Source organism: Neopsephotus bourkii, unplaced genomic scaffold, assembly GCF_033783945.1.
Source record: "Neopsephotus bourkii isolate Nb327-2 ecotype Australia unplaced genomic scaffold, CSIRO-AGI_Nbou_v1 NB_457, whole genome shotgun sequence".
NCBI lineage: Eukaryota > Metazoa > Chordata > Aves > Psittaciformes > Psittacidae > Neopsephotus > Neopsephotus bourkii.
Window position 1 is genome coordinate 998841 of NW_026900959.1, and position 25229 is coordinate 1024069.

At 47.9% G+C, this 25229-nt stretch overlaps 2 protein-coding genes and 1 long non-coding RNA gene across 4 annotated transcripts; all 3 read right to left on the bottom strand.

The window, feature by feature from the left end:
* Nucleotides 1–85: 85 nt before the first annotated feature.
* Nucleotides 86–9064, bottom strand: VDAC3 (voltage dependent anion channel 3). Of its 2 annotated transcripts, XM_061349707.1 has the most exons (9): nt 8957–9064; nt 7044–7115; nt 6563–6612; nt 3930–4082; nt 3070–3122; nt 2257–2484; nt 1628–1778; nt 758–815; nt 86–569 (listed from the first exon to the last, which is right to left on the bottom strand). In XM_061349707.1, the coding sequence occupies exons 1-9, from the start codon at nt 9015–9017 to the stop codon at nt 478–480; spliced, it is 918 nt and encodes a 305-aa protein (XP_061205691.1). In that variant the 5' UTR covers nt 9018–9064; the 3' UTR covers nt 86–477. The 2 variants fall into 2 exon arrangements, with proteins under 2 accessions (XP_061205691.1, XP_061205692.1); XM_061349708.1 differs by lacking the exons at nt 6563–6612; nt 7044–7115; nt 8957–9064 and adding an exon at nt 5577–5745.
* Nucleotides 9065–9604: 540 nt separating this feature from the next.
* Nucleotides 9605–17516, bottom strand: POLB (DNA polymerase beta). Its single transcript, XM_061349700.1, has 15 exons — nt 17411–17516; nt 17226–17283; nt 17062–17128; nt 16614–16688; nt 15676–15734; nt 15104–15153; nt 14654–14705; nt 14058–14112; nt 13902–13974; nt 13386–13456; nt 12769–12855; nt 12278–12342; nt 11615–11754; nt 10914–11020; nt 9605–10694 (listed from the first exon to the last, which is right to left on the bottom strand). The coding sequence occupies exons 1-14, from the start codon at nt 17469–17471 to the stop codon at nt 10926–10928; spliced, it is 1008 nt and encodes a 335-aa protein (XP_061205684.1). The 5' UTR covers nt 17472–17516; the 3' UTR covers nt 9605–10694; nt 10914–10925.
* A 6199-nt stretch (nt 17517–23715) lies between these two features.
* On the bottom strand, nt 23716–25216 carry LOC133210334 (uncharacterized). The gene is made up of 2 exons (XR_009724916.1): nt 25108–25216; nt 23716–24271 (listed from the first exon to the last, which is right to left on the bottom strand). It is a non-coding gene; the product is annotated as an uncharacterized LOC133210334 (long non-coding RNA).
* Nucleotides 25217–25229: the final 13 nt, after the last annotated feature.

Consider the following 25229-nt stretch of genomic DNA (forward strand, 5'->3'; position numbering starts at 1 on the left):
CACACTTAAAGTTGCACCAAAGGAAAGAAGCAGAGGTGGATGGACATAGCTTTTGTGCTTATTGAGAGACAGGACACACAAAGACTATGTTCTAACTGGGACCAATTTATTTCATTCTGATGTAAATCCAAGTTGCCGCTACAGCACAGAGCCCACCTTTGATAAAAGGTGGTGAAGTGCGAGACATGCAGGATGCAATACAATAATGGGGAGATGTGGGAGTTTCTTCTGGTTTTAGGAACATATGGGAAACTGAAGTGAAATGTGGCACAAACATCACAACTTCCATGCATGCCTTCAACTGTCTTCCTTTGATGTGCTGGCAGTCTCTGGACTTCAGTGTTGGGCTGAAATGACTCTTTGGAAGAATAGAAAGTTCACACTTCTTGGAATTTCAGGGTAATATTAAGGCCGAAACATACTGGGTACACTTCTTTATCCTTCAGAGCACCACCTGTAGCTTCACTTTAAGCTGCATTAAGCTTCCAGCTCAAATCCCAGCCCAATTTTGTGACCTCCAGCACTGAAATTCTTGCCATCGATCAAGCCTGAGAGGGTCAGCTTTATGCCTAAGAAAGCAAATAATGAGACCCTTCATACACTGATAATGTAAGAATGTCTGTACATGCACATAGGTTACTTTTGTGAGCCTCAGGAATATTTCTAGCTAATTTATCTATTGTATGCTGAACATGACAGTAAAATAACTCACAGTATAGCACTAATACTATTTTCTGCTAGCAGTTAGATTTCATACCTGGTCGGAGGGCATGACAGTAACCAATTCCAATCAGGCTGGCATTATTCACTTTAGCCTGCGGGGACAAGATACATATATTTTACACACTCTGTATAAATATCCAGACAAAACTATCCCAGTACCCTGAGCTTACACATTAAATCTTTTAGCTAGGTGTAGATTAACCTCTAGCAGAGGTGTATTCCAACGTTTTCCTTTTCTCCTCAAGGAGAGAGAAAAATCTTCAGCCTGTTACAGCTTAATAGTTCCAATCTTTGCCTCAAATTCTGACCCATTATGCCCATCTCCACTGTCTCTTTAGGGTCTGAAAGGAGCTAGTTACTAGTCCCTGAGTAGCTAATGAAATCTGTCCTGTTCAGATTCCTGTTATCTTAGTACTGATTGTGTTTTTTAATGAGCAATGAACATAGGAATACACAAACCCTTTTTCACATTCCCAAGTTCTGATCAGTTTACAAAAGAACTTCCCACCTTTAATTCTTGGCTGAATTGTCCTGGAACTAATTTTTGGGTTTGAAGTGTCCCAAATGCTATTCAGTCCCTAGTGGCAGCATATACACACAATTACTTAAGAGTCACTGGCACTATTTAAATGCTGCATCCTCTTATTACCTTTAGAAAACACATCTGGTACAGGCTCCAAGCACACTTGTCAAGATTAGTGACTATTTCATCATGAACAAAACCTTTAGCATTTAGCATAAAAAGCTTTAGCACTGGTTTCCCATCATCTCAAATATGACCTCTGAAGAGCTGATTTAAATTTTAACCATGCACTATGCTTTCTATTTAATGCCACTACTTCATGCCAACCATCTTCAATATTTAAACAGCTTGAAATACTCATTCCTATAACAAAATTCTTACCACAAGGGAAGTCTTCTCATCCAGCTGGTACTTCGTAGCAATACCAAAACGTGTGTTGTTACTGCCAGCAGTCCATGCAAGATTGACTGATGTCTCGACCTTATCATTAACCTTCTGATAAATAGACCCACCAAACTCGGTGCCATCATTCCTGTTATAATAAATGCAAATGTGTCAAAGACTTCACAATCATAGCTCGTAAAATTAACCAAGAGCTCATGTATTTCCCTGGACCCATGCTCACCCTCTTCCTAGAAGGAGCTGACAGTCTCCTGTTCATGTTTATTACCCAAACCCTAAGTTTTACTTGTGGAATAAAACTTTCCAACAGCTGGAGATTCTGACCAAAAAAATCCCAATCAAAATTCAGACTTAAGAAAGCAAGCCTGTAATAAAGGGACAATTCCAGGAAACTTCAGTTGGTTATGGGAACAATAAGAGTGAAAATACTGTTAGTGCATTGCAGTTGTTGTATCTCTCTCTCTCTCTCTAGATCTACCTATCTAGATATTTATCTAGATATCCACATAACTTGATTTATGTATAGATACATACATAGATAAATACACCCACCTTTCATCTAGTTTGGCTCCTCTGATCACGTTTTGCTAGGCTCACGTAATACTTACACATTAGTGTGCAGCTGAAAGTCTCGTGCCCTGTATCCCAAGGCAAAGTTATTTTGTGAAAGCTTAGATTTGGCTGTATCAAAAGCCATCTGGTAGCCAGCAAGCCAGCCTTCATAGCCCAACACTGCCCAGCCACAGATGGTTGGTCCAGAGAGATCAATGTCTATGTTGCAGCCTAGATTTACATAATCTCTTTTGTAGGAGGTCTTCAACTTTCCACCCTTCTTCCTGCAGAGAAAAACATGTTGGTTTATCCCTGGTAGCATACATGTATGTAGTTTTATTCATATATATATGTGTGTCCCTTAAAGCCACTTAAATAACTGTAAAGCCTACTCAAAACTTCGCAGCTGCTGAAGAATGCATGGGATTAGGGTAACACTGATATCATGTACATACATGTACATGGTGCCACTATGTCCTCCACCATCTCAAACTCCTTGAAAGTCTCAAGAAGCAAAAGAGACAAAAGTGTTTCTGCTTAATGCTCTGACAAACCCATGAGGTTTCAAATTGTGTTCTCCACCACTGAGAGCAATGTATTAGGGCATCATCAGTAGCTGGTGTTTCTTCCCTTCAGTGACTTTTTGTCTGCTCAGTTCTCCCCAGGCCAAAAAGCTGACAAATCATTTTTAGCAGCCCTTGTCCTTGTGAGCCTGATATTAACCACTGCCTTCAAAATACTCCACAGTGCCTGCAGAATATTCTACAGCAGATTTTGAGCATTCACACAATGACCAGAATAAGCATGTCCAGTTAAAAGTCACAGGAAATTGTAGCACTCCTTAGACAACGGTAACAAAAAATACTCACCCTGTGTTTGGTACAAATGTAGTGTCAAGAGCCACCTTCAATCCTTCAATCAACTGCAAAGAGAAACAGGTCTGCTCAAAACTGCTGAAACATCATTTGTTATAGTCTGTTGCTACAGCTCTACTTGTTGTCTATAGAGATGACAAAACATGACCATGATGTCTCCCATGTTTTACAACAAACACCTAAAGATGCTGTATGATAAGGGATTAAAATTGGGACTTTTTCTCCACACAGTGAGGTCTGTAACAGCATGCTCTGTGTATCTGTTATTGCAGGAAGATTTCAAATCCACTGTTGAGAACAGAAAGACTGAGAAAATGGTTTTGACTTCACTACCTTATGCTTCAGGCACTAAGTGAGAAGCATAAAGCTGAAACTGTTTTGACAGTGCTATATGCCAGCAGCCCTTTGTGGAAGCACCGACAAGCTGCAAACCATAAACTTTCTCTTCAACCTCACAAAATACATTCAAGGCAGCCAAACTCAAGTCCTTACCTATTAGAACATTTCAACTATGAGACCCCTCTTTTGATTTCCCTGCATGATTGCAGTGGTGAAAGTTCTACATAGCTAGCATGCATCTCTATAGACAAAAACTCATATCTGGAGTGGATGATAGTGATGTTATTTCCACCAGCCACCTGATTTCACATGCCAGTAACTATCTTTGGATCATTACATGGCAGCACAATGAATGCGTGCACCCTGCCACCCTGAGCCTGTGCATTCTGCACATACAAATAACTTCTTTTATTACTCTGGGTAGTTTTGTGCAACTAAAACTACTCAGTGTTCTCTGCTCAATGCTTTCTCATACCAGCTGCTGAAACAGCTTCAGAGTATCTACTTCCTCTTACCTGATCCTCCATGGAAACTTCCGTTCCCAACGTGTTGTCTGTGTTCCACTTCTGTGTGAATGTAAGTCCATAGTCCTTGAACTTATATTTGGTCTCTAGATTGCCTGAAGCTTTCCCTGTGTCTGTGTTGGAAGAACCAGTTGCAGTGAATTCCTGCCAAGAGCATAACATGAGTTTCAGCACTCAGATATTTACTCACATTCAGTTTTTCCCCTTGTCAAGTGCCAGCACTCAGACTTGCTACCCCTCAGCCTTTTAACAGAACCCTCAAAATCCTCCTCCTCTATCACCACCAAAACCAATCAGTTTGTATCACAAAATGCTACTCCTTTTGGCATCTCTGTTCAGGATATTTCTTTTATTGAGGTGCACTGATGGAGCCCCGGAACTTGTTTAGGCTACTTATATTTGATTTTTCCTCAAAATCTTGTCAAATTTCCTTCATCATCTTCTCAGCACTGTCCCAGTGCTGCATGAATTAGCACCTTTCATAGTTCTTCTGGGAATGCACTCTCCCTTAAGAAGAGAGTGCAATCCTGCATCCAACTTAGACTGCCACATGAATAGGAAAGCAAATTTGGGGTCTCTCTCATTTTTCCAAGTATCTCCTATACTTCTTCCTTTTTCCACCATTCAGCAGTTTTCTGGAGAATAGTGATTGATGCTTTTCACTACTAAACCCTAACGTTGTTGTTTCCCCTACCCTTTATACTGTTGTCACTTAGGCTCTTCATATAGCATACTGATGCCTTTAGTACCTTTGCTCCCAACCCAACTTCTCTCTCATTACTTCAGTCAGCAACAACACTTCAGAAGCTTCACCCCTTTGTAAAGGACCTTCATACTGCAGACCTTTTCTCCTTCATGGTGTTAGCAAATAACCTGATCCAGGGACACCCTGACAGCTCTCCATCAGGCTGGTCCTTCACTGACTAGTCCAATTGAACCAATAACTTTGAATTTTGTATAATATGTATTTTGTAACGTGCTGTTCTATGCTGTTGGCCAAGTGTCAGAACCGGATCTGCTTCTGGAAGCAGGAGGCACACAGTCATCATCTGCTGCCATCGGTCTATAACCTTCTAGGATATGTTGGCTGGCATCCTCAGGAACACCACACACTTTCTAGGCCAAACCACTCACAATCTATGAAACAGTTACAATCAATAGACACTACCTCTGTTCTGTTCCAAGTCCACATGAAAAACACACAAAACATTTCTGTATCATAACAATCAGAGGCAATATTACTACCCAAATAGAAATTAGGTCTCTTGTTTTGTTCCTAGCCTCACCTCCATCCCCCAAATCCCATTTTGTCGCAGCCGAATGATCACTAGAAACTCTAACAAGCACAAAATCTGAAGCAACAGCAATAGCATCAATAGTCTTCTCTATCTTGTTTTCCCTCCTGCTGTTTTTTTACAATGTTCTTATTGTGGAGTACTGGACAAAGACTCTAAATCGCTTTACATACATGGATCATAGAGCAGATTAAGAGCTATCGACACAGTCAAACTTAATGACACAGATGATAACAGGACTAAAAACCAATGGAACAGTTTATGAACAACAACATGCACCACAGAAAACCTTGCTAGACAAAGCAATAAAGAACCAACATGCCAAAACAGTCACTATTCTTACCAGCTGGATAAACATCCAACAGGAAGGTTGCATGGAAAAGAAAAAGCCCATTTTAGAACTTAATACAGTTGTTCCATGTTCCATCACATTCAGAAGACGGCAGAATTAACCATTACCATATTATTTGAGAATAAAAGCTTCCAGCCAGGAAAACTACAAATATTGTGACATGTCAGTAACTGGCAGCAAAGACTACAGAGTTCCTTGTGCCTACACGTTCCTGGTGCAAGCAATCCATCAAGAGCTCAATTGAGACAGAATACAGTAATACAAAAGGAATGACTTGCACCATTTCATGACAAGAATGCAAGAGGAGGGAGCTAAGGTAAATAAGGTTATGAAGTAGGCTGAAAAGCAGTACAGCTTATCAACCAGAACAGCATCAAGTGGGAGCACACACAGATCTGAAACTCAGTGTAAGAATAACCTTATCTAGTAAACAATATATGGAGACCAAAATTAAGAAAATAAAACTTAGTTTGCCAGCCCTCCTGTGAAATCATGAGGAAGCTCCACTTCTCCATCGTTAAAGTGGGGTTCATAGTATTTTCTATGTTACCTTAAGTGCTAAATCTTCATTAATGTGTACAAAATGCTCTCAAAGTCTACACAAAGGGTACAGCAGAAGAACTACTTAGTTTTAATTAAGTCTTGTACTGTAAGCACAGCAGAGATGACTGAAAATTCAGTTAAACCATGGCTCTTATTTGTCCCTTTGCCTTTTGGATAAAAGATCAGTCTGGACTCAAAATCCTATAAAAACCAACATCTGCAGAGAAACTCAACTGCATTCAGAACCAGAAATGAGAGCTATTGAGGGTGAAGAAACTCTTACGTTTGGGATGTGGCAATGGGGAATGGGGAAGAAAGCAACCTGCTCACAGCAAAAAGCATGCTGCAGGAGAACTACACTCCATCAGTTCCACACCTGTCAGCTACAGGTTTTAAAGTGAGTGCTGGTGGTGTTGGAAGTCTTCACTACTTACCACCCCACTGGAAGACTTGGTCTTGAACTCTAACTTGACCATTCCAAATCCTGAAAATAGAAGAGTACAGATAAAAACATCAACATACTGCTCCCAGAGAAGGGACTAATATCAGAACGTCTCCATTTAAATTCTTTGAGGAGGAATGCAAATATTGTGCAATTATTTCCACTGTCACTAAGACAATAGGCTGCTCTGATTAACACTCTACCTCAAACCTGTCTGGTTCTCATATGGTCTCCTATGGTGACCTACATGCATTGAACTGATTTAATGTCTCGAAGTACAAAAACGGGAAGGTAAAAATCTGCAGCCCTCTTCATAGACTGTTCTGGAGGGCATCTTCAGGTCAAACTCATAACCTTCTCCTCTAACTCTCTGCCTACTGCAGCACTGTCATGATACACCTCTGAAGTTCAAATCAGAAGGGGCTGGATGCTCCAGGCCTCTGCTGAATTCCCACCACAGCCACGTGACTTACCATACCCCTTGTTGAATACATCCCTGGCAGACTTTCCCAGGTCACTGTATGCTGGTGGGACAGCCATTGGATCTGAAACACATTGGAAACTGTAAGAATCTTAGGTTTAACAGCATAAAATCTAAGCTATATCCAAAGCATTTAGAAATGGCTTTGAGCAGTACCCTCTGTATGACCTTTGAAGGATGTTCATGAAAGTCACCCCTGCGTCAGAAACGAACTTCAATTCAAAGAAGTTATGAAAGCAAATCCATCATCTGGAGTCACTTAACCCCAGGAACAGTAATACATCCAACTACACATTCTTACATTGCAAAAAGAGCTCACGGGAGCCTTAGCGCAGTTCTGATGATGAGCAAACGCTGCTTTTGTGAGAGGACCCTCTCTGAAAGGGAACCCAAGGGGGGAAGCCACATAAGCACTGAACAATCACAAAGGGAAAGGCTTCCCCAAGCACTTGTGACTCCTTTGGAAGCTCTTTCAGGGATGTGTAAAGCATAAAGAGACATCTCTGTACATTGTCCAGTAGCCACCAGTGGGTATTTCTGCAACGTCCTTACACAGCAGCAAACCCTGCATTTTCTAACAGGTGTAACTGTTACAACAACTTTGGAGGACAAAACTCGGAAGGATGGGTATAATGTCGTGGGCATAACGCGAGATCACAGCTTATATGACATATTTAATGTTTGTTACCACATTTTGCATTGGAAAATCCACATTAAGTAGGGAAACTCTTCCCCAGTGGAAAACTGGCCTTCCCTTTCTGGAATAAGTTTGTATAAATGTAAAGGCACACCTGGTCCACAAAAACAAAGGGAAAAAAGCAGCCAGAGATGATGCTTTTGATTGATTGATTGACTGATTGATTTTAGAGGTAACTCTTTTCTTACAGCTGATGCATTTGTTGCTATTCTCTGCAACACCTGACACCAGAAATCCCTCATTTGTCACTGAAAAGACTAACTGGAAAAGGAATACCAACAGCTCTGCCTGCAAGCCTGAATTTAGAGTAACTGAGCTCACAGTTCCACAGCTATTAACACTCAATTTGAATCGGCCTCCATCAACCAGATGCGATAACGGTGGAGCCAAAACACGATATAATGTGGGAAAAGCAGCAGTTTTGCCAGCGACTAAGCCGCAGCACTCATTGGTTTTAAACAAAGGCTCCTGAATCTTGTGCTTTGATTCTCCCTTCCACAGCAACCGCAGGACAAATTCCATCAAGGAATACAAGGCTGGGCGCAAGCGATGCTTAACGCTGCCACGTGCGGATGCGGTGCGCAGTGACCGGGGTGCTCAGAGGTGACACCGAACGGGACCCTGCAGAGAAGCCGCAAACCGGAGACCACGTCCAGCGCCCTACGGAGTGACCGGAAGGCCCCAAACCCACCGGCCCGGCGCAACCCGCGGAGCCGCCACAGCGCGGCCCAGCACGGCACGACGGAGCCCCGGGCACGCGGGCGCGCTCCCGAGCGGGGCGGCCTCCGCCCCGGCCGCTACAGACGCGCGTTACGCAACGGCTAACGGAGCGCGGCCCGCCGGGCTCCCTCCGCCGCCGGCTCCGCTCCACCTTGGGAATGGCTCCGCCACCACCAAGCCCTCGAACCCGCGGCCCCCGTGCGAGGACCCGGTGCTGCGGCAAGGCCCCGGGGCGGAGGCCAGCACTGCGGAGCGAGCGCTGCACCGCGGTCACCACCGCGACCGCACCGCCACACCCGAGGACGCGGAACCCCCGGCCGGACCCCGCCTCCCCTCGTCCCCTCCGGGGCTCCGGCCCGGCCCCGCCGCTCAAGGTGACCCTCGGGACGCCCGCCTCAGGCCAGGCCCCCCAAGGAGGGCCCGGAGGCCCGCACCGGGCAGCGCCGCGAGCACCGGTGCAGGCCGAGGCGGGCGGGCCCCGCCGATACCTGCCGCCGCGCTGCCTCCAGCACAGGTCCCGGCGCCCCCGAGCCCGCCTGCTCTGCGCATGCGCCCCGCACCCTGCCCCTCCCGGCGGAGCGGTGGGCGCCGCGCGGCCCCGCCCTTCCCGAGGCCCAGGCCCGGTTCCGGCTCCAACCGCGAGCCCCCGCTCTTGTGTTCCGCAGCCGGTACCGGTGATAAACGGCAGGGTCAGCCCGCAGGTGCGTGCGGTCACGCATGACCAAGCTACGGGATGGGCCCGTCTGCACACAGTCCCTGCGGGGAGGACAAGGGTGCAGCCACCGCCGCCCGTGATGGGCTGAGGCCTTTGCAGGCCCAGCTCTGCAGGAGGAGGAGGGCAGAGTAACACAGAGCAGCACAGAGAAAGGGGTACCCGGGGGTGAGGGCAGGATGTGGAGAGGAAAAGGACGCTTTGTACATTAAGAAGCGAACACTCTGAACGTGCCACGTGGAAGAGCCCAGCAAATTCTGCCTCAAGTCCCAAGACCACGCAGTCTACCTGTTGAGGATCATAGAGAACTCATCAGTGTCATGCTGTGTGCTGCCTAGGAAACATGCGTAAACATGGTGAGCTTGTGTTACTGCTCGCTGTTGCTCCTAAAGTTACACCTAAGAAGAAAAGGATGACACATTCCTGATGGAATCATCGTTTTGTTTATTCCCACCAGTTGCCGAAGAAAACATTGAATACATCAGCTACATCTATTTTCACCATGAGGCATCAGAAGACTTCACATGATACCGAGTTACTGCTGGTCACCTTACACACAACTACATGCATTTTTCCCTGAAAAATAATTGAATTCCCCATAGGAAAACCAGAAGAAAATAAAGGGATAAACAAGACCACCAGGATATAATCTCCATTACTAAGACTGTTCAACACTAACTATATAAGAACAAGTAAAAATGTAGTTGTTCTGTAGGCTTGTCAGATAAAAATAAGAAGAGGTATTAAATTTGTATTTGTTTCATGATTCAAGTCAGGTTATGTAGTCTGACAATACAGATGCAAACTCCTCTCTGCCCCCATATAAAGGCAGAGAGCAGACCTAATCATTAAAGTATCAAGAAGTATTAAATACAATTAGCAATACTCAGTTTTGCTATGTAGAAAAGCCTTGCGTTTTCAGGCTTGCAATTCTGTAACACATTAGCCTTATATCCCTACAAGGTATTTAAAAACAATAGCAGCAATACATTCCATGTTGATGCTTTGTAATACATCAAAGTAGTAGCTTGCTACTTAAAACTTTTATTAAGTTTTACTTAATATTAAGTTCTTTAAGTTAACCAACAGAATCCCAGTCCCACACACAACTAGTAATGCAATTTTGATGAGCCCTCCTCTCACATCCAAAATAATCACTACCGTTCACAGTGCTTTAAGAGGGGATATCAAAATCAGAGCTGACTGGTTTGCATAAAAAAGAAGGCAAATCCCTCCATTACTCAGACCAGTCTTCTGGGTAATGGCAAACAAAACACACGTCACTGCAACCAATAGTACTACAACATAGGAACAAAGAATACGGGTCATATGTGACAGAAGAATGGGCACATTAGTATATGGCCATACTGAAAGGTTTTTGAAGGACGGACATGGAAACAGCTTAACATGAGCTTCAGCACCACACCAGGACATATAATGCAGAGATAAGGAGATACAGACAGTAGCTGGAAATGGTATTCTTTAGGAGTACTTCAGGATTCACATTCTGGTGTCTCCCACACAAGATACAGAAAGTTAGAAACAGCTTGGAAGGAAGATCTAGCAGACCAATACAGTTCTGAGCAGGCAGATGCCTACATCAGTTCAAGAAGGCTGTGTTTAACCAACAGGAGAGGTGCAGTCTGTCTTCAGAAGCAGGACTCTTGCTGCTAGATTAAACAGTAAGCCTACATTAGACAGTTTTGTTATGAAAACATCTCTACATTACAAACCTAAACAAGCAGTTATTCACTCCGATCCTTTGGCTCTCGGTACTTCCACTGGATATAGTCAAAGATGTCTTCTTCACATTCGACTGGCAGGGCCTCCCCAGCAACTCCTGCAACCAAATTAGAGATGCAATTGGAAAGGTGGAAGGTCTGTACAATCCTGAAATGGCAAATGCACTGCGAGATTAAGACAAGACTGCTGTAAGTAAAACACACTTAAAAACCCAAACCGAAACACCCCCCACAGACCTTTACACAGAGTGTTCAGCTATTGATTCTCATTAATGTCAAAGGAACTAAGGTAATGAATTAACTCTGCGGCCATGTGGTTATGCAGTTAAATATACCAATACTCATGTGTGTATACAGTCAGCCTCCCTCCAAAGCAAAACAATAAAAGATGCATCACGTCCTGTTAAAAGAGTGGGAAACCACATATGTGCTGTGCCTGACACTGAATGAACAATCTTTAGATCAGTAAGACTTTAAGCAGATTAGGTGGCCCAAAGAGGTAACTTTGGCTACAGCACTGCCCATACATAAGCTGCCTCCTCCTGCTGTAATGGTGTCTAATACCAGAAAGGACACAGTGAAAAACAGCAGGAACTACAGCATTTATCAGAGGTATTTCCAGGACACCAAGAAACCAATTTAAGAACACAGAAAACACGTAACTAGAAATAACACTCTGTGCAAAGACTGACCAGTGACACCCAAGCGACGGATTGTATACTCATTGATGGTGAAGCCCATTTCCAGAGCATGAGTTCTCATGTTCTTATTGAATATATCACTTCCTGTGAAGTACAGTACACCACAGTAATACTGATCTTTGGGGATAAGCCTAGAATAGAAGTGGAAGAAAAGTACAGATGTAGAACAAATATATAACAGGTATAAGCCATCTGGCATTCAGCCATCCAGATGCTGTTCTGGAATTACTTCCTATTTATGTGCACATCTACTGCAACTCTATACATCTGATTTTCCCACAAGCCAGATACAAGAATGAAACTAAAAGCATCTCAAAGAAAGGTTCAGCTCATCTACCCTGACTCAGAAGTTACTGGTGTCCAGCTACTACATGGTTATGGAGCTTGCACTCCTGCCAAGAATTAATGTCAAAGCAGTGTGATAAAGAAGGTCACAAGCCTGGAACTGGACTCAAAGTCAGGAAGTAAAATAGAGCACTGTAGATACTGGCAGTTGTACAGCAGCTTTCATACTACATATGAATTAGAAACCTAGTAAATGCCATGTTCTGAATGTGAAAGTAGAGATCTGAATGCAGAACTTGATCCAAATGCCTACTATGTAGCAGACAGCTAAAGTCAGGGGCCTGATCTGGGGATATGCTGGCGTGTTACCGGATATCAATTCTCCTGTGTGGATAGGCTGTTCCATCTTCTTTATCTGGCAGCTGACAGACACCCTGTGAGAAAGTAAGGAAAGCAAGAAAGCCAAATTAAACAGATTTCAGATCAATTTTCACCTCCCTACCCCTTAACAACCTCCCAGTAACCCTCAGTCATCCTGGAGAGTAAAGTTAAATTCCCAATGAACTGAAGAAGTGTTTTACTGTAAGAGCTGGATGTCACAGTAGCCTGAAGCACTGTTTTACACTGCTAAGAGACTGTAGTCCAATGTAGTATCTAATTGCTTCCTACTTATTACAGCAGGAAAGATCACTTCTCATGTCCCATTCTTCTGCCCTAATTATTACCATGCTCTTCAGCATGCACAAACATCAGCAGGTTAAAAGGCAGATGAAGCTCAAGCTAACAGAACGAATACCAAATGTTTCCTGACAAATCCTCTGCCACTTTTCATTCCATCTCTCACCACCCAAAGGCCTTACCATGAATTTTGTATCTCCTTTGGACAGCACGTCTGTGACAAAGTGGACTTTCTCCAGTCGTTCTACAACTTGATGCAGAAGTTTCGACTAGGAACAGTGACAAGACAGAAGAAGAAATTATTCTACAAGTAACAAGAGTATCTTCCCCATTTACCATACAATGGCCCACCTAAGTAAGGGACATCATTATAATTATTACTGTATGTGGAATTTGATGCAGAGGGGAAAAAAGACAACAATAATACAGAAAGCTGATAGAATTACAGTGGTGCAATATAGAAGAATTTCCACCAAAACCCCCATGTCACATTTGCATTGTAAAATCACATTGTAAAAGCCCACGAATTCAAAGGAGGGGTGAATCTTTGTGAAGCAAAGAGGAGAGGCAGAAGGCTAAGAATAAATGTACTGAATAGTACTTGAAGAGGAACACAATATAATACACAGACCTGAGAAATGAGCATAACTCCTCAAAATAAACATGGCAATCCAAGAGAAGAGTAACAAAAAGATGCAAGAAGCTGCAGTACAAGTCTCAGATTACCCATCTTCTGAATTTAAACATACTCTTGTGGAAGTAATGCACGGTGCTGACCCACGGTAGCAAAGAAACATACCTGTTTGGATGATTCAGATGTGAAACTCGGGTGGGTCAGGAGAACATCCATATCACCACTCGACTCTGCACCTGGGCAAGTGAGAACAATCCCTCGTTGTGTGACAAAGTGTACTAACACTGGTGGACATCTGTCTAACCTCGTCCTCTAAACTTGTTTTTCTGGTAGAAAATAGTCACTAGTTAAGATATTTGGGAAAAAAAACAACCTTATTCTTCCATCAGGAAGTTCATATCCCCACCTATCTTGGAGAACACCCAAGAGTTTCTTGCTGTACTCTACAGCAATGAAGCACAAACATTAACAAAAAAAGCAAAGGAACAATTCAAGTGTTACTATACACTACTCTTTATGGGTGCAGGGTGGAGAAGCAATGATTCATGCGAGTGTTTCATCACTGAACTAACCAGTCAAGGCAATACTAAAGCCAGGTAAAGACTTCCTAGAAGAACAACATATACAGTAATGAGTCTTGCTTATTAGCCCAAAGGAAACATTAGGTTATAGACTACCAACCTCGTCTAAAACTGCCACAGACTGTAGCAATATAGTTTGGGTCCAGCTTCTTTACCTCTTTCAGCACAATCTCCTATATAAAAATGAACGATGGATGTTTAGAGGTGTCATTCATTAGCCATCAGCGCCTCACAACCTCAATGAACACCTCCTTACCTGCATTTGCAGCATTTCTTCTCTTGGGATTCTTTTCTCAAAGTCCTCAAAGTATCTGCACATAGAAATATAAAAGAGTGGCCAGAGCAGCATCTTCACAGTTTAGTCAATTTAATGTGTCTCAGAGGAAAGAACACAACTTACATTACTGTCACATCACAAAAAGCTCCCCATTCTGACCCAACATCTCAGAAAGCATTCTGCTAAGCAAACTGCAAGTTTGACAGTGCTTAGAAGATGGTTTTGCTGCACATTATTCCCACTGTATGTATGAGGTGAGTAACATTACTGTATAACCAATGGGTTGCTATGGACACAGCTCTCTGAAAATACAACAGGTTCTTGAAAAACCTCCCTTCACAGCAAGCAGGGAGGTCCCTCACCCATGGCCAGAGCTATCTATGTTGGAAGAGCTAAAGGGAAGCTCACAAGTCAAATACAGCCCTGAGGAAACAAAAGCTCTGAAGGGCTGCTGAATAGCATGTAGAGCACACAGACAGAACAGAACCTTATTTGGCCTCTGTAGCCTTACATTACATGGTAGCATCTGAAAGAGTCAGTAGGAAAGCCAAGCACTTGCACCCAAGAACGCTTACTTCAGCCCAATTCGCTGGTGATGGGTCAGCTTGTGCTCATTTTTCCTTAGATCTAGGAGAATTGAGAAAAACCAAAGTTACTTGAGGATAAAACTCTTGGAGTGAGTTTCCACCAACGCAAAGACGATGCGAGCAAAGAACACGGAACAGGAAGGCAGCAACCTCAAACACAACGGGATTTTAAGCTGACTACTCACAGCTGACAGAATGAGCACGAATGCACAGAGCACCTCCTGATAAAGAGGTCAATAAACCATTCCCCCCAAAGCCAAACTCCTTGTTGTTGTCCCTGTGATCTGATACGTGTGTGCTGCCTGTAGTCTGTGCACTAACCCTAGCATCTTGCACAACTCTGGCATAGCTGGTATCACAGCACCACTGTGACAGGCAGTTTTGGTGAGGAAAGAGCCATCACTGGAGCATGAACCAAGGACCCAAAGTCACACTTACCTTCTAAAGTCTTAATTCCTTCCTCAACAAACTTCCTGGCAGCAGCAGGACTGCAAAGAGACGGGACAATCAGCCATCAGGAACACCAAGAGATCTTAAAAGGCCATTAGAGCTCACTGGCACTGCCTAGGTTCTTCAGGGCCATCCCTGAAGTAGCTTCTGATGCTCGCCCTCTGAAAATCAGCACCCACATTTGCAGTTCGTGCTTTGGATCAGCTGAGGTGGCTTATCCAGGCCTTGGCCTGCACATTGTTTAGCACAGGTGTAACTATACAGCAATGTGCAATAAATATAATAGTAATGTATATTGATATGTAATAAAGATAATGTAGAACAATCTAGAAAATAAACCCATCTCACCCAATAGGCAATATTACTTCAGATACCAGTGCTGAATGCACGGTAAGAACTACTTTAACCACAGTCTCTGAACCCACTCAAGGCAGCAGCAGCACAAAGGTCTCATTAGGCTTCAGAGCAGCACTTCAAAAAACCCAAGGCCTCATTTTGCATCCTACAACAGAGCAAAGCAGCCCAGCCAAATTCTGATCATGGCTCCACTACAACATTACCCAATGCCAGTAACTCGTGTCAGGAGACTGATTGATGCACTTGTGTCGTCTTGTCGAATCTGCAGAAAGAAAACAACAAACCAAGCCCTTCTTTATTCCATTTGCAACAAGCAAAGAAACCCTGGGAAGCTAAAACAGCTCAGACAGGATCTGCTTAGGAGGCTGCTGTGAATCAGTGCAAAGCAGCACCAGAGGCAGTCCTGTGCAGCACAATAATGCCGTATGTGCCAAGCCTGATAACTACCCATGCCAAGGTGAGCAGCGTTGCCTCACAGCCTCCTGGTGTCCAACTGCCACTCCTCATGGAACACATCCAGATGCTGACTCCATACGTGACGCTCTCCTCACAAAGAGGCAGTTCTGAGGTTCTGGATGAGCTCCTTGCTCCCTGCTTTCTGCTCACCATGGCCTCCATGGCCACTGCTCTTAGGTTTGCCATCAGCCTCCCCAGAGACAACAGAAACAGCACGAAGCATGCAGGCTACTTTTAGGCTGAGAAAGTTGGGGCTGTTCAGCCTGGAGAAGAGAAGCTGCGTGGAGACCTCAGAGCAGCTTCCAGTATCTGAAGGGGGCTTATGGGGATGCTGGGGGTGGACTCTTCATTAGGGACTGCAGTGACAGGACAAGGGGTAATGGGTTCAAACTTAAGGGGAAGTTTAGACTGGATCTAAGGAGGAAGCTCTTTAGTGTGAGGGTGGTGAGGCACTGGAATGGGTTGCCCAGGGAGATTGTGAATGCTCCATCACTGGCAGTGTTCAAGGCCAGGATGGACAGAGCCTTGGGTGCCCTGGTTTAGTGTGAGGTGTCCCTGCCCATGGCAGGGGTTGGAACTGGGTGATCTTGAGGTCCTTTCCAACCCAACCCATTCTGTGATTCTACTTGGCAAGTGACAGAGCACAGCAGCTCTTGAGAAGCAGAGCACAGGGGAAGGACCCCACCTTTTCCAGCTTGCGCAGCTTCCCCGTGGATAGGAACTCATCTATCTTCTCGGCTATTTTAGCACCTACTCCATCCTAAACATGGGGAGAGGAGGACAAGCAGGTTAACTCCGAGATGACTTGAAAGCCGTTATACCTGGAAAAAAAGGAATTCAGACCTGGAAGAACTCTGCGGTCACCAAGACCATGACCCGGGGGGGGGGGGGAACACAGGGCGTCAAGGGCACAACACGAGCAGTGTACACGCTGCGATTCAAGGGCTGCACTGAAGGCTCCCCATGGCAACAGCTCTGAACCAGGCTTTGGTTCCGGCAGCCCCAGTACACAGCAGCCGCGCCGCATCCCCCGCCCCAAGCCCGGCCCCGGCACCGGGAAGCACCTCTGGCACAGCCGGGATCGCTTCCGGGAGCCCCCAGCCCCGTGCCCCCCCTCCCCCCCGGGCACGTACCAGCTTCTTGGCTTCGGCCCCGCTCTGTATCTTGCCGGGGTAGCGGGAGATGACCGAGGCCGCCTTCCTGCGGAACAGAGCCCGTCAGCCCCGGGCAAAGCTGGGCCGGGCCCGGCTCGCAGCGGGCGGGCTGGGCCCCGGCACGGGGAGGAGGGCGGCGGTACCTGTACGCGTTGTACTTGTGGATGGCCCGGTTCACGTTGCGCTCGTAATTGGCCAGCTCTGCGGGGAGGACGGCGGTGAGGGCGGCCGGGCCGCGGCACCACCAACGGACCCACGGTACCACCGACGGACCCGCAGCCCCACAGCACCACCGCCCGCCCCACAGCACCACCGCCCGCTCCCCTACCCGTGAGGAAGTCGGTGATGCCCTCATTGGGGTTCTCCTGCGGCGCCTTCCGCTTGCTCATGGCCGGGAGCGGCGGTACCGGCACCGGTACCGGGGTGACGGCGGAACCCGACGCAGGGAGGCCCTTCCGGAAGTGACATCACAGAGTGCGACAGGGTCCGGCGCGCATGCGTGACCGGGTACCGCTCTGCGCTGAGGGTGCGGAGCCGCGGCCCTGCGGAGCGGGGTGTGAGCCCCGAGCACCTCCACAGCGGGACACGGAGCGCGGTTGCCGGCGGCCGCTGCCGCACACAACGGGTGAAGCATCAGTGTCGGGCTGGGAGCGCACAGAACGCTGCCGCTGCAGTGCCCTTGTCCTCCGCTGTGCCAGCTCGCCGTGCATGCCCTTGGGTCCTGCCTCTTCGCCCTGTAGCCATCACAATTCCTTCCTTCTCCATCTCTGCCCAGCTTCCAGCCCACACGGCGACCCCTGCTTGCTCACCTAAACCTCCGTCCGGTGCTGCCTCCCTGGTGCCCGCTCTCGGGTGCCCTGCAGCGCTGCCACGCTTTAGCCGTGCTCGGTGCTGCCGGCTCGTGGACGAAACGCGGTACTGCAGGTTGGCGGCGCGCATTGAGGCCCCTGATGCCGGGCTCCTCTTTGCCTCCTGCCTACCCACGAACCACCCAGGAGGCTCGCGTGGAGCCCTGGTTGCAGTACTGCACTTTGGCCACAGGATGGCAGCAGCAAAGAGAACACACCGCCCCGTCGCGCTCCTCCACTTGCAGTACCGCACTTTGGCCACAGGATGGCAGCAGCAAAGAGAACACACCGCTCCGCCGCGCTCCTCCACTTGCAGTACCGCACTTCGGACACAGGATGGCAGCAGAGAGAGCAACCTACGCAACACCGCGCTCCCCCCACCTGCAGTACCGAGTTCTGTGTGGGTATCCCCCCCCTCAGATTATACACACCCAGAATGAGGGGTTTGGGGGTATTTTTGGGCCACCAGAGACAAGGGGGACCCGCAGGCTGCAGGGGATGGTGCCACATCCCTTGCTCAGGCCCTGCTCCGCGACGTCCCCCTAAAATTCCCGTGCTGGGACGGGCGCCCCATGGCACCATGGCCCCGGGGTATCTACTGAGCACCGTGAGGCGCCGCCGCCGGGCTCCCTTCTGCCTCCCACCTCGTCCGCGAACCGTTCAGCAGATGCAATAGGGCATGCGTGGAGCCCTGGTTGCAGTACCGCACTTTGGCCACAGGATGGCAGCAGCAAAGAGAACACACCGCCCCGCCGCTCTCCTCTACTTGCAGTACCGCACTTCGGACACAGGATGGCAGCAGAGAGAGCAACCTACGCAACACCGCGCTCCCCCCACCTGCAGTACCGAGTTCTGTGTGGGTATCCCCCCCCTCAACTTATGCACACCCAGAATGAGGGGTTTGGGGGTATTTTTGGGCCACCAGAGACAAGGGGGACCCGCAGGCTGCAGGGGATGGTGCCACATCCCTTGCTCAGGCCCTGCTCCGCGACGTCCCCCCTCAATTCCCGTGCTGGGACGAGCATCCCATGGCACTATGGCCCCGGGGTATCTACTGAGCATCGTGAGGCGCCGCCGCCGGGCTCCCCTCTGCCTCCCACCTCGTCCGCGAACCGTTCAGCAGATGCAATAGGGCATGCGTGGAGCCCTGGTTGCAGTACCGCACTTTGGCCAGAGGATGGCAGCAGCAAAGAGAACACACCGCCCCGCCGCTCTCCTCCACCTGCAGTACCGCACTTCGGACACAGGATGGCAGCAGAGAGAGCAACCTACGCAACACCGCGCTCCCCCCACCTGCAGTACCGAGTTCTGTGTGGGTATCCCCCCCCCTCAACTTATGCACATCCAGAATGAGGGGTTTGGGGGTATTTTGGGGCCACCAGAGACAAGGGGGACCCGCAGGCTGCAGGGGATGGTGCCACATCCCTTGCTCAGGCCCTGCTCCGCGACGTCCCCCCTCAATTCCCGTGCTGGGACCCCTCAATTCCCGTGCTGGGACGAGCGCCCCATGGCACTATGGCCCCGGGGTATCTACTGAGCACCGTGAGGCGCCGCCGCCGGGCTCCCTTCTGCCTCCCACCTCGTCCGCGAACCGTTCAGCAGATGCAATAGGGCATGCGTGGAGCCCTGGTTGCAGTACCGCACTTTGGCCACAGGATGGCAGCAGCAAAGAGAACACACCGCCCCGCCGCGCTCCTCCACTTGCAGTACCGCACGCCGGACACAGGATGGCAGCAGAGAGAGCAACCTACGCAACACCGCGCTCCCCCCACCTGCAGTACCGAGTTCTGTGTGGGTATCCCCCCCCCTCAACTTATGCACACCCAGAATGAGGGGTTTGGGGGTATTTTTGGGCCACCAGAGACAAGGGGGACCCGCAGGCTGCAGGGGATGGTGCCACATCCCTTGCTCAGGCCCTGCTCCGCGACGTCCCCCCTCAATTCCCGTGCTGGGACCCCTCAATTCCCGTGCTGGGACGAGCGCCCCATGGCACTATGGCCCCGGGGTATCTACTGAGCACCGTGAGGCGCCGCCGCCGGGCTCCCTTCTGCCTCCCACCTCGTCCGCGAACCGTTCAGCAGATGCAATAGGGCATGCGTGGAGCCCTGGTTGCAGTACCGCACTTTGGCCACAGGATGGCAGCAGCAAAGAGAACACACCGCCCCGCCGCGCTCCTCCACCTGCAGTACCGCACTTTGGCCACAGGATGGCAGCAGCAAAGAGAACACACCGCCCCGCCGCGCTCCTCCACTTGCAGTACCGCACTTTGGACACAGGATGGCAGCAGCGAACAGAACACGTCGCTGCACAGCGCTCCCCCACCTGCAGCTCCGCAACTTGGACACAGGATGGCAGCAGCGAGCAGCTCCCGGCCCCACACCGCGGCCCCCCCTCACCCGCAGTACCCAGTTTTGTGCGGGTATCCCCTCCCAGCACCCCCCCAGTCCTTGCAGACCCAGAATCAGGGGGTTTGCACTATTCTGGGGCCACCACAGCGGCTCCGGCTCCACAAGCAGAGCCTGTTATGGAAAGGTCTTTTGGGGGGAGTCAGCCCCAAACGAGCTGTTACCCCCCTTTCTTCAGAGGAACCCCCATCCGCTCCTCCATCGAATCATCGCCCCCCCCCCCCAGTGACACTGGGGCACCCCAAATGACATCACTGCCCCCACATCCCCCTTTTGTTCCACCCTTCCAATGAGAGAAACACACACGAAACCGAGTGAAAGCTGCCCCAAGGAGCAGCTCCTCACTTTAACAAGGGCCATGTACCCAGGCACACGCACCCCAAGCAAAGGGGGGCTCTGATAGACAGAGACAAGGGGGACATCACCCCCGGCCCGGCCCGCAGGCTGCAGATCAAGGATTCAACTCACCAGGAACGTCTTTTATTTACACAGACAGCAAAGCAAAAGTGGTTTCAGTTACAGAACCCCCACCACTCACAGCTGCCTTAGTGCTGGTGTTGACGTGGGATCTGGCCCATGGTTCGCACCTCATTGCTCTCACACATCATTGCTCTTTCCTAAAATCTACCCCTATTTCCTCCTTTTTGTTTGCAACAGCACTTCAGAGCAGAGCGCATAAATCATCTGCACTTGTGCTGGTTTCTTGGTGCTGTCTGCAGGCCCTGAGAGCATCCTCCTTGACGTATGTCAAACCTGGTACCCAGACTAAATGTGGGAATACAAACTGATGCTTTCACTGAAGAATGTCAGGTTTTCTTTCATTTCCCAGTTACACAGTGGATTTCGTGCAAGCCTCAAGCGGATCCAATGCAATAAGGAGGCTTTCCTTCCATGAACTCAAAGCCAAACTAGATCTTTCTTTCAGAGGGAAGCCTCTGTGCTTTAGGAGATCAGGATATGAGGGTAGATGGGTCCCAGCACAGAGAAACTGCAACTTCCCCCACTTGCCCCAGGCATTGCGCTTTCTTCCTAAGGACAGAACAATGACTTCCTTTGCTAGAACACTGCTGGGTGCAGGGGGAGCCCCAGCTTCCCATTCCTGTATCTCTGAGGCACCCTGGAACTCCCCTTAGTTTTGGCATCAGTCAATTGCACAGGAGAGAACCTGCAGGGAAATGCTGAGTGTTTCCAGAGACCTCCCAAAGCACGGATCAGACCTGAGCCTTCCCAGTGGGGAGGGCCCTGCCTCACCTCTTACCCAGCCAATGAGACTTGAACTCCGTGTCTGGAGGTTCTATGGTTTCCTACCTCATTTGCTGCTGGTGTGATTCACACAGTGAAGGCTGCTGCCCCAAGCTTGGCTGCTCCTTGGTTCAGTTTGGGACTTCTCAGATGCAGGGAGCACGAAGCAAAGCAGGAGCAGCGCGTGTCAAAGCGGGAGGGCGGTGGGAGCACGAGGGGTTCATTACTAGCTTGTTGATACTTGTTAAGAGGAAGAATACTTCACCTTCCATCTGCCTTAAATCTGTGTGTTCTCCTAGCCTGGATTTGTGAGCCCATTTACTTGTGCCTGTGCTTGCCCTTACACAGAGTAAGCTGCTAAGTGCCACTTGCAGCTTGCGTTTCTCACCATTACTGCCTTTGTCTGCCTTTTACTGTGACATCCTCTGCAGTGCATGCACAGAGCAGTGCTTGGAGGCAGGAACGAGCTCCTGGTGCGGAAAAGAGCATGGTTTATAGCTTGACCTCCTGTGGCTTCCAAGCAAAAATGTTTGGGCTCAAGGGACGTGTCTGCTGAAAGCTGCCTGGATGACCTCAACCAGGATCTGGGCCATTTCTGCCCTTCACACTTCAGCCAGTGCAGTGGGACTGATAGCGCTGTCCTTTCCCTTCCTGCACTTGAACTGCTCAAGGCCTTTTGGAGTGGAAGGGGCTCTTGCACAGCAGTGGAGCCCCAGCCCTGTCTGGCAGGGCCATAGCACACACTCAGTGAAGGGGAGCTGCAAAGGCTGCTCGAGCAGGGTAGCGCTGCTCTGTGTCTCTCACCTTCATGCATTGCATCTATCCAGACCCAGAAAACATTCACTCATCTTTAGGCACCAGGTTCTCTTTTCCTCCTTGGAGCAGGGGGATGATAACTGAGGTCATCTTTGTCAAATGGCTTTATGCTGAGCTCCTGCCTTTCTTTTTAATCAGAAGAAATTCCTTCTGAAGCATCCTCCTGATGGCCACAAGCCAGATTTCAGGAGTCAGAAACAGATTGCATCCCCCCCCCCAGTCTCTCCCAGGCTACAATGAGCTCTGTGACTAGCATGAATGATTCAGGTTGGCAAGAGCCTCTCAAATTCTTTTAAAGCATCTTCCCAGATACATGTTGTCTGTCCCACAAATGGATCCAAAATGACACAATTGCATCCAAGGATAGAAAGGTTTTATTTAGGTGACCACAGCACGATGCTTTGACCTTGAAACATCCCTTTCTAAACTAAATGGAGGTTGTGCTCTTACAGTACATGCAGTGATTTTTGCTCAGTACTTTGTACAACAGCAGGGTGGGAGGCTATTCTGGTTGCCCAGATGCTACCAGAGCAAAAATAGATGCTAACAGTCATTTCTAATGGAAATTATTGGAGATTAGTTTGTAAAATCTGACCACAACCCTGCAAATAAACCCCTACCCCTCAAAACCCAATGTGCTGCTCACAGGTCCATGAAGAATCATTAAGTCATTTGCATGCTTAAACAGGACTTCAAGCCCAGCATTAGTGTTTACTGGTAATCATATTAAGCAAGGGATGTCTTTCAAGAGTGCTTGTGACTCCTTCAGTCAGCAGGAGCAAAGGTACTATGTACTTTGCTAAAATGCTGAGCATCATTTATGGGAACGGGACTGTATTCTGAAGTGGCACATCCTGTGCGGAAAGGGAAGGGGTCCACTACAGCTGCCTGGAGCTGGAGCTCACGCCTAATAGAGGATGACTTGGCAGCCTCCTGCCTCACTGCCTTTCTCCATCCCTGGCAGCTGAGTCAAAGCTGGATCTGAACGCTGAACTGACAGCAAGAGGAACCCCAACAAATCCTGTACCCCCTGCTGCAAACACAAGAGAAGATGGGCAAGTAAATCTGGACCAAGCCCACCTCCAGTGTAACACTAATGGTTGGTTCTGTAGTAACTGCTCTGTGAGGAAGAAACAGAAACCCACTTTATGATCTCATTCTGAGCTATTCTTCTTAGTGTATCCCAAGGGCCAAGACAGGTAAAATGAGGCCAAAAATCCCCATCAGGCCCCCTGGTCCCACATGTGTTTTCATTCCCACACTAAAGAAAGCTCAGTCTATTTCCTGGTGCGCTTTCTGCTTCTTCTCAGTGTGGCTGAAAATGAAATTAGTCACTTTATTCCACCACAAGTATGTGATCTGGTTACAGTATTGGCTCGTGTTTACTTTAGCAAGCAAATCACAGAGACACTCTAAGCCTTTAGTGCTTCCATCCACATTTTTCATGTCAGAGAGGAAAAACGAACCTACAGGCTTTTTTAATGGATAAATATACATAGTGCACAACATGTGCTGTTCCAAAAGGTTAAGAGCTCTATGAATGATAGATAATACTGTTCTTTCCCTGGCTTAGGAACAACCAAAGACATGTTTGAACCAGAAGTGTTCCTATTTTTAATGCAGTAGCATGGAGTCACCCCAGGCTTTGCTAAAGTTTGCTTGCTGTATATGCCTAAGCTGTCTTTGTACAGCAAAGTACTTAGAGTTGTGTTTGACTGTGACTTCCAAATACTTGAAGTCTACTTCAGATCTGAGTATGTGCCCAAAGTACAGGCCAGATGGACAGGTCTGAGGTGATCATTGGGTTTCACTGGAAGGGAACTGTGCTCTTGCAGATGGAGAAAGGAGAAGCTTTTCCCTTGGGCATTAAGAATCCTGCTGAAAAGCAGCAGAAGACAATGAAATGTGACTAATACAAGAGAAACACAACACAGATCAATCAGCCCACGTTAAGTACATTTCACTATACTTGTCTTACAACTCTAAAATACCACTTTGATATCTGGCTTTCAGTTTGTACCAGAATAGTGAGGCAAATCAGATTTTGTTCTCTGACAACGTTCAGAAAGAATGACTTTAGCAAAAGCTCCTGTCATTCTGCAGGCTTTTGGGTATGGAACAATTCCTGCCCAGAATCCTGTGCTGCAAGTTTCTAGACAATGACTTTAAGTTTTGCAAGCACAGAGGAAAGCATTTGCTATGCATAAAGGGGATTTCTGCCTTCTCTTTCCTTCCTGTGATGTGTGTGTCTGCTGATGAAGAGCAAGCTGAAGTCTGGTTTTGCTACAGTGCACACCCCCAATTAGAAAGTAAAGCATGTTCTGGGAAATGGAAGAATCAATGCAATCTGTAAAGCAGACTGCCATCAATAAAGTCAGTAGTGCCACAAATACCAAATTGAAATTCATCCCACTTAATTTAATTCAGATGAAATATTGTCTTCCTAAAGCCATGCAGGGTTTTTTACTACTACCCATTCTTCTTTTTCTTCTGTCCTTTTGGTCAGAACAAGCCAAAGATGCCTGCAGTGCTCGAGTCCCTTCTCTTCGCTCAAAGTCATCAAATGAGGTTAAAAATGCAGGGAGTGGTAGCTGGCTAAGTGTGACTTGTGTACATGGTTTGTATTTAGCAGTAACGTTGCCATTCTCTGTGGCAAAGTCCTGCCAGCCTTACTAATGCTGTAATTGATTTACTTCTATAGGAAGCCAAGTTACCTTCAGGAGGACTTCAAAGGGATCTGCTGCACTTGGCTCAGAGCTGGGAGTTGAGTCTGGGACCACACATTCCTCAGGGGAAGAAAGCAAGCAGGAATTGTCAGTAAAACCCAAATAACCCT

Coding starts and splice junctions, on each gene's coding strand:
- VDAC3 (XM_061349707.1), bottom strand. CDS start 9,017: ATGCGCAGAGCAGGCGGGCTCGGGGGCGCCGGGACCTGTGCTGGAGGC. Junction 7,116..8,956: donor TGGAGGCAGCGCGGCGGCAG/GTATCGGCGGGG, acceptor AATGTGTTTCAG/ATCCAATGGCTGTCCCACCA. Junction 3,123..3,929: donor AAGTTTCCATGGAGGATCAG/GTAAGAGGAAGT, acceptor TTCTCTTTGCAG/TTGATTGAAGGATTGAAGGT.
- POLB (XM_061349700.1), bottom strand. CDS start 17,471: ATGAGCAAGCGGAAGGCGCCGCAGGAGAACCCCAATGAGGGCATCACC. Junction 17,129..17,225: donor CACAAGTACAACGCGTACAG/GTACCGCCGCCC, acceptor TCTGTTCCGCAG/GAAGGCGGCCTCGGTCATCT. Junction 13,457..13,901: donor CTGTGGCAGTTTTAGACGAG/GTTGGTAGTCTA, acceptor TCACTTGCCCAG/GTGCAGAGTCGAGTGGTGAT.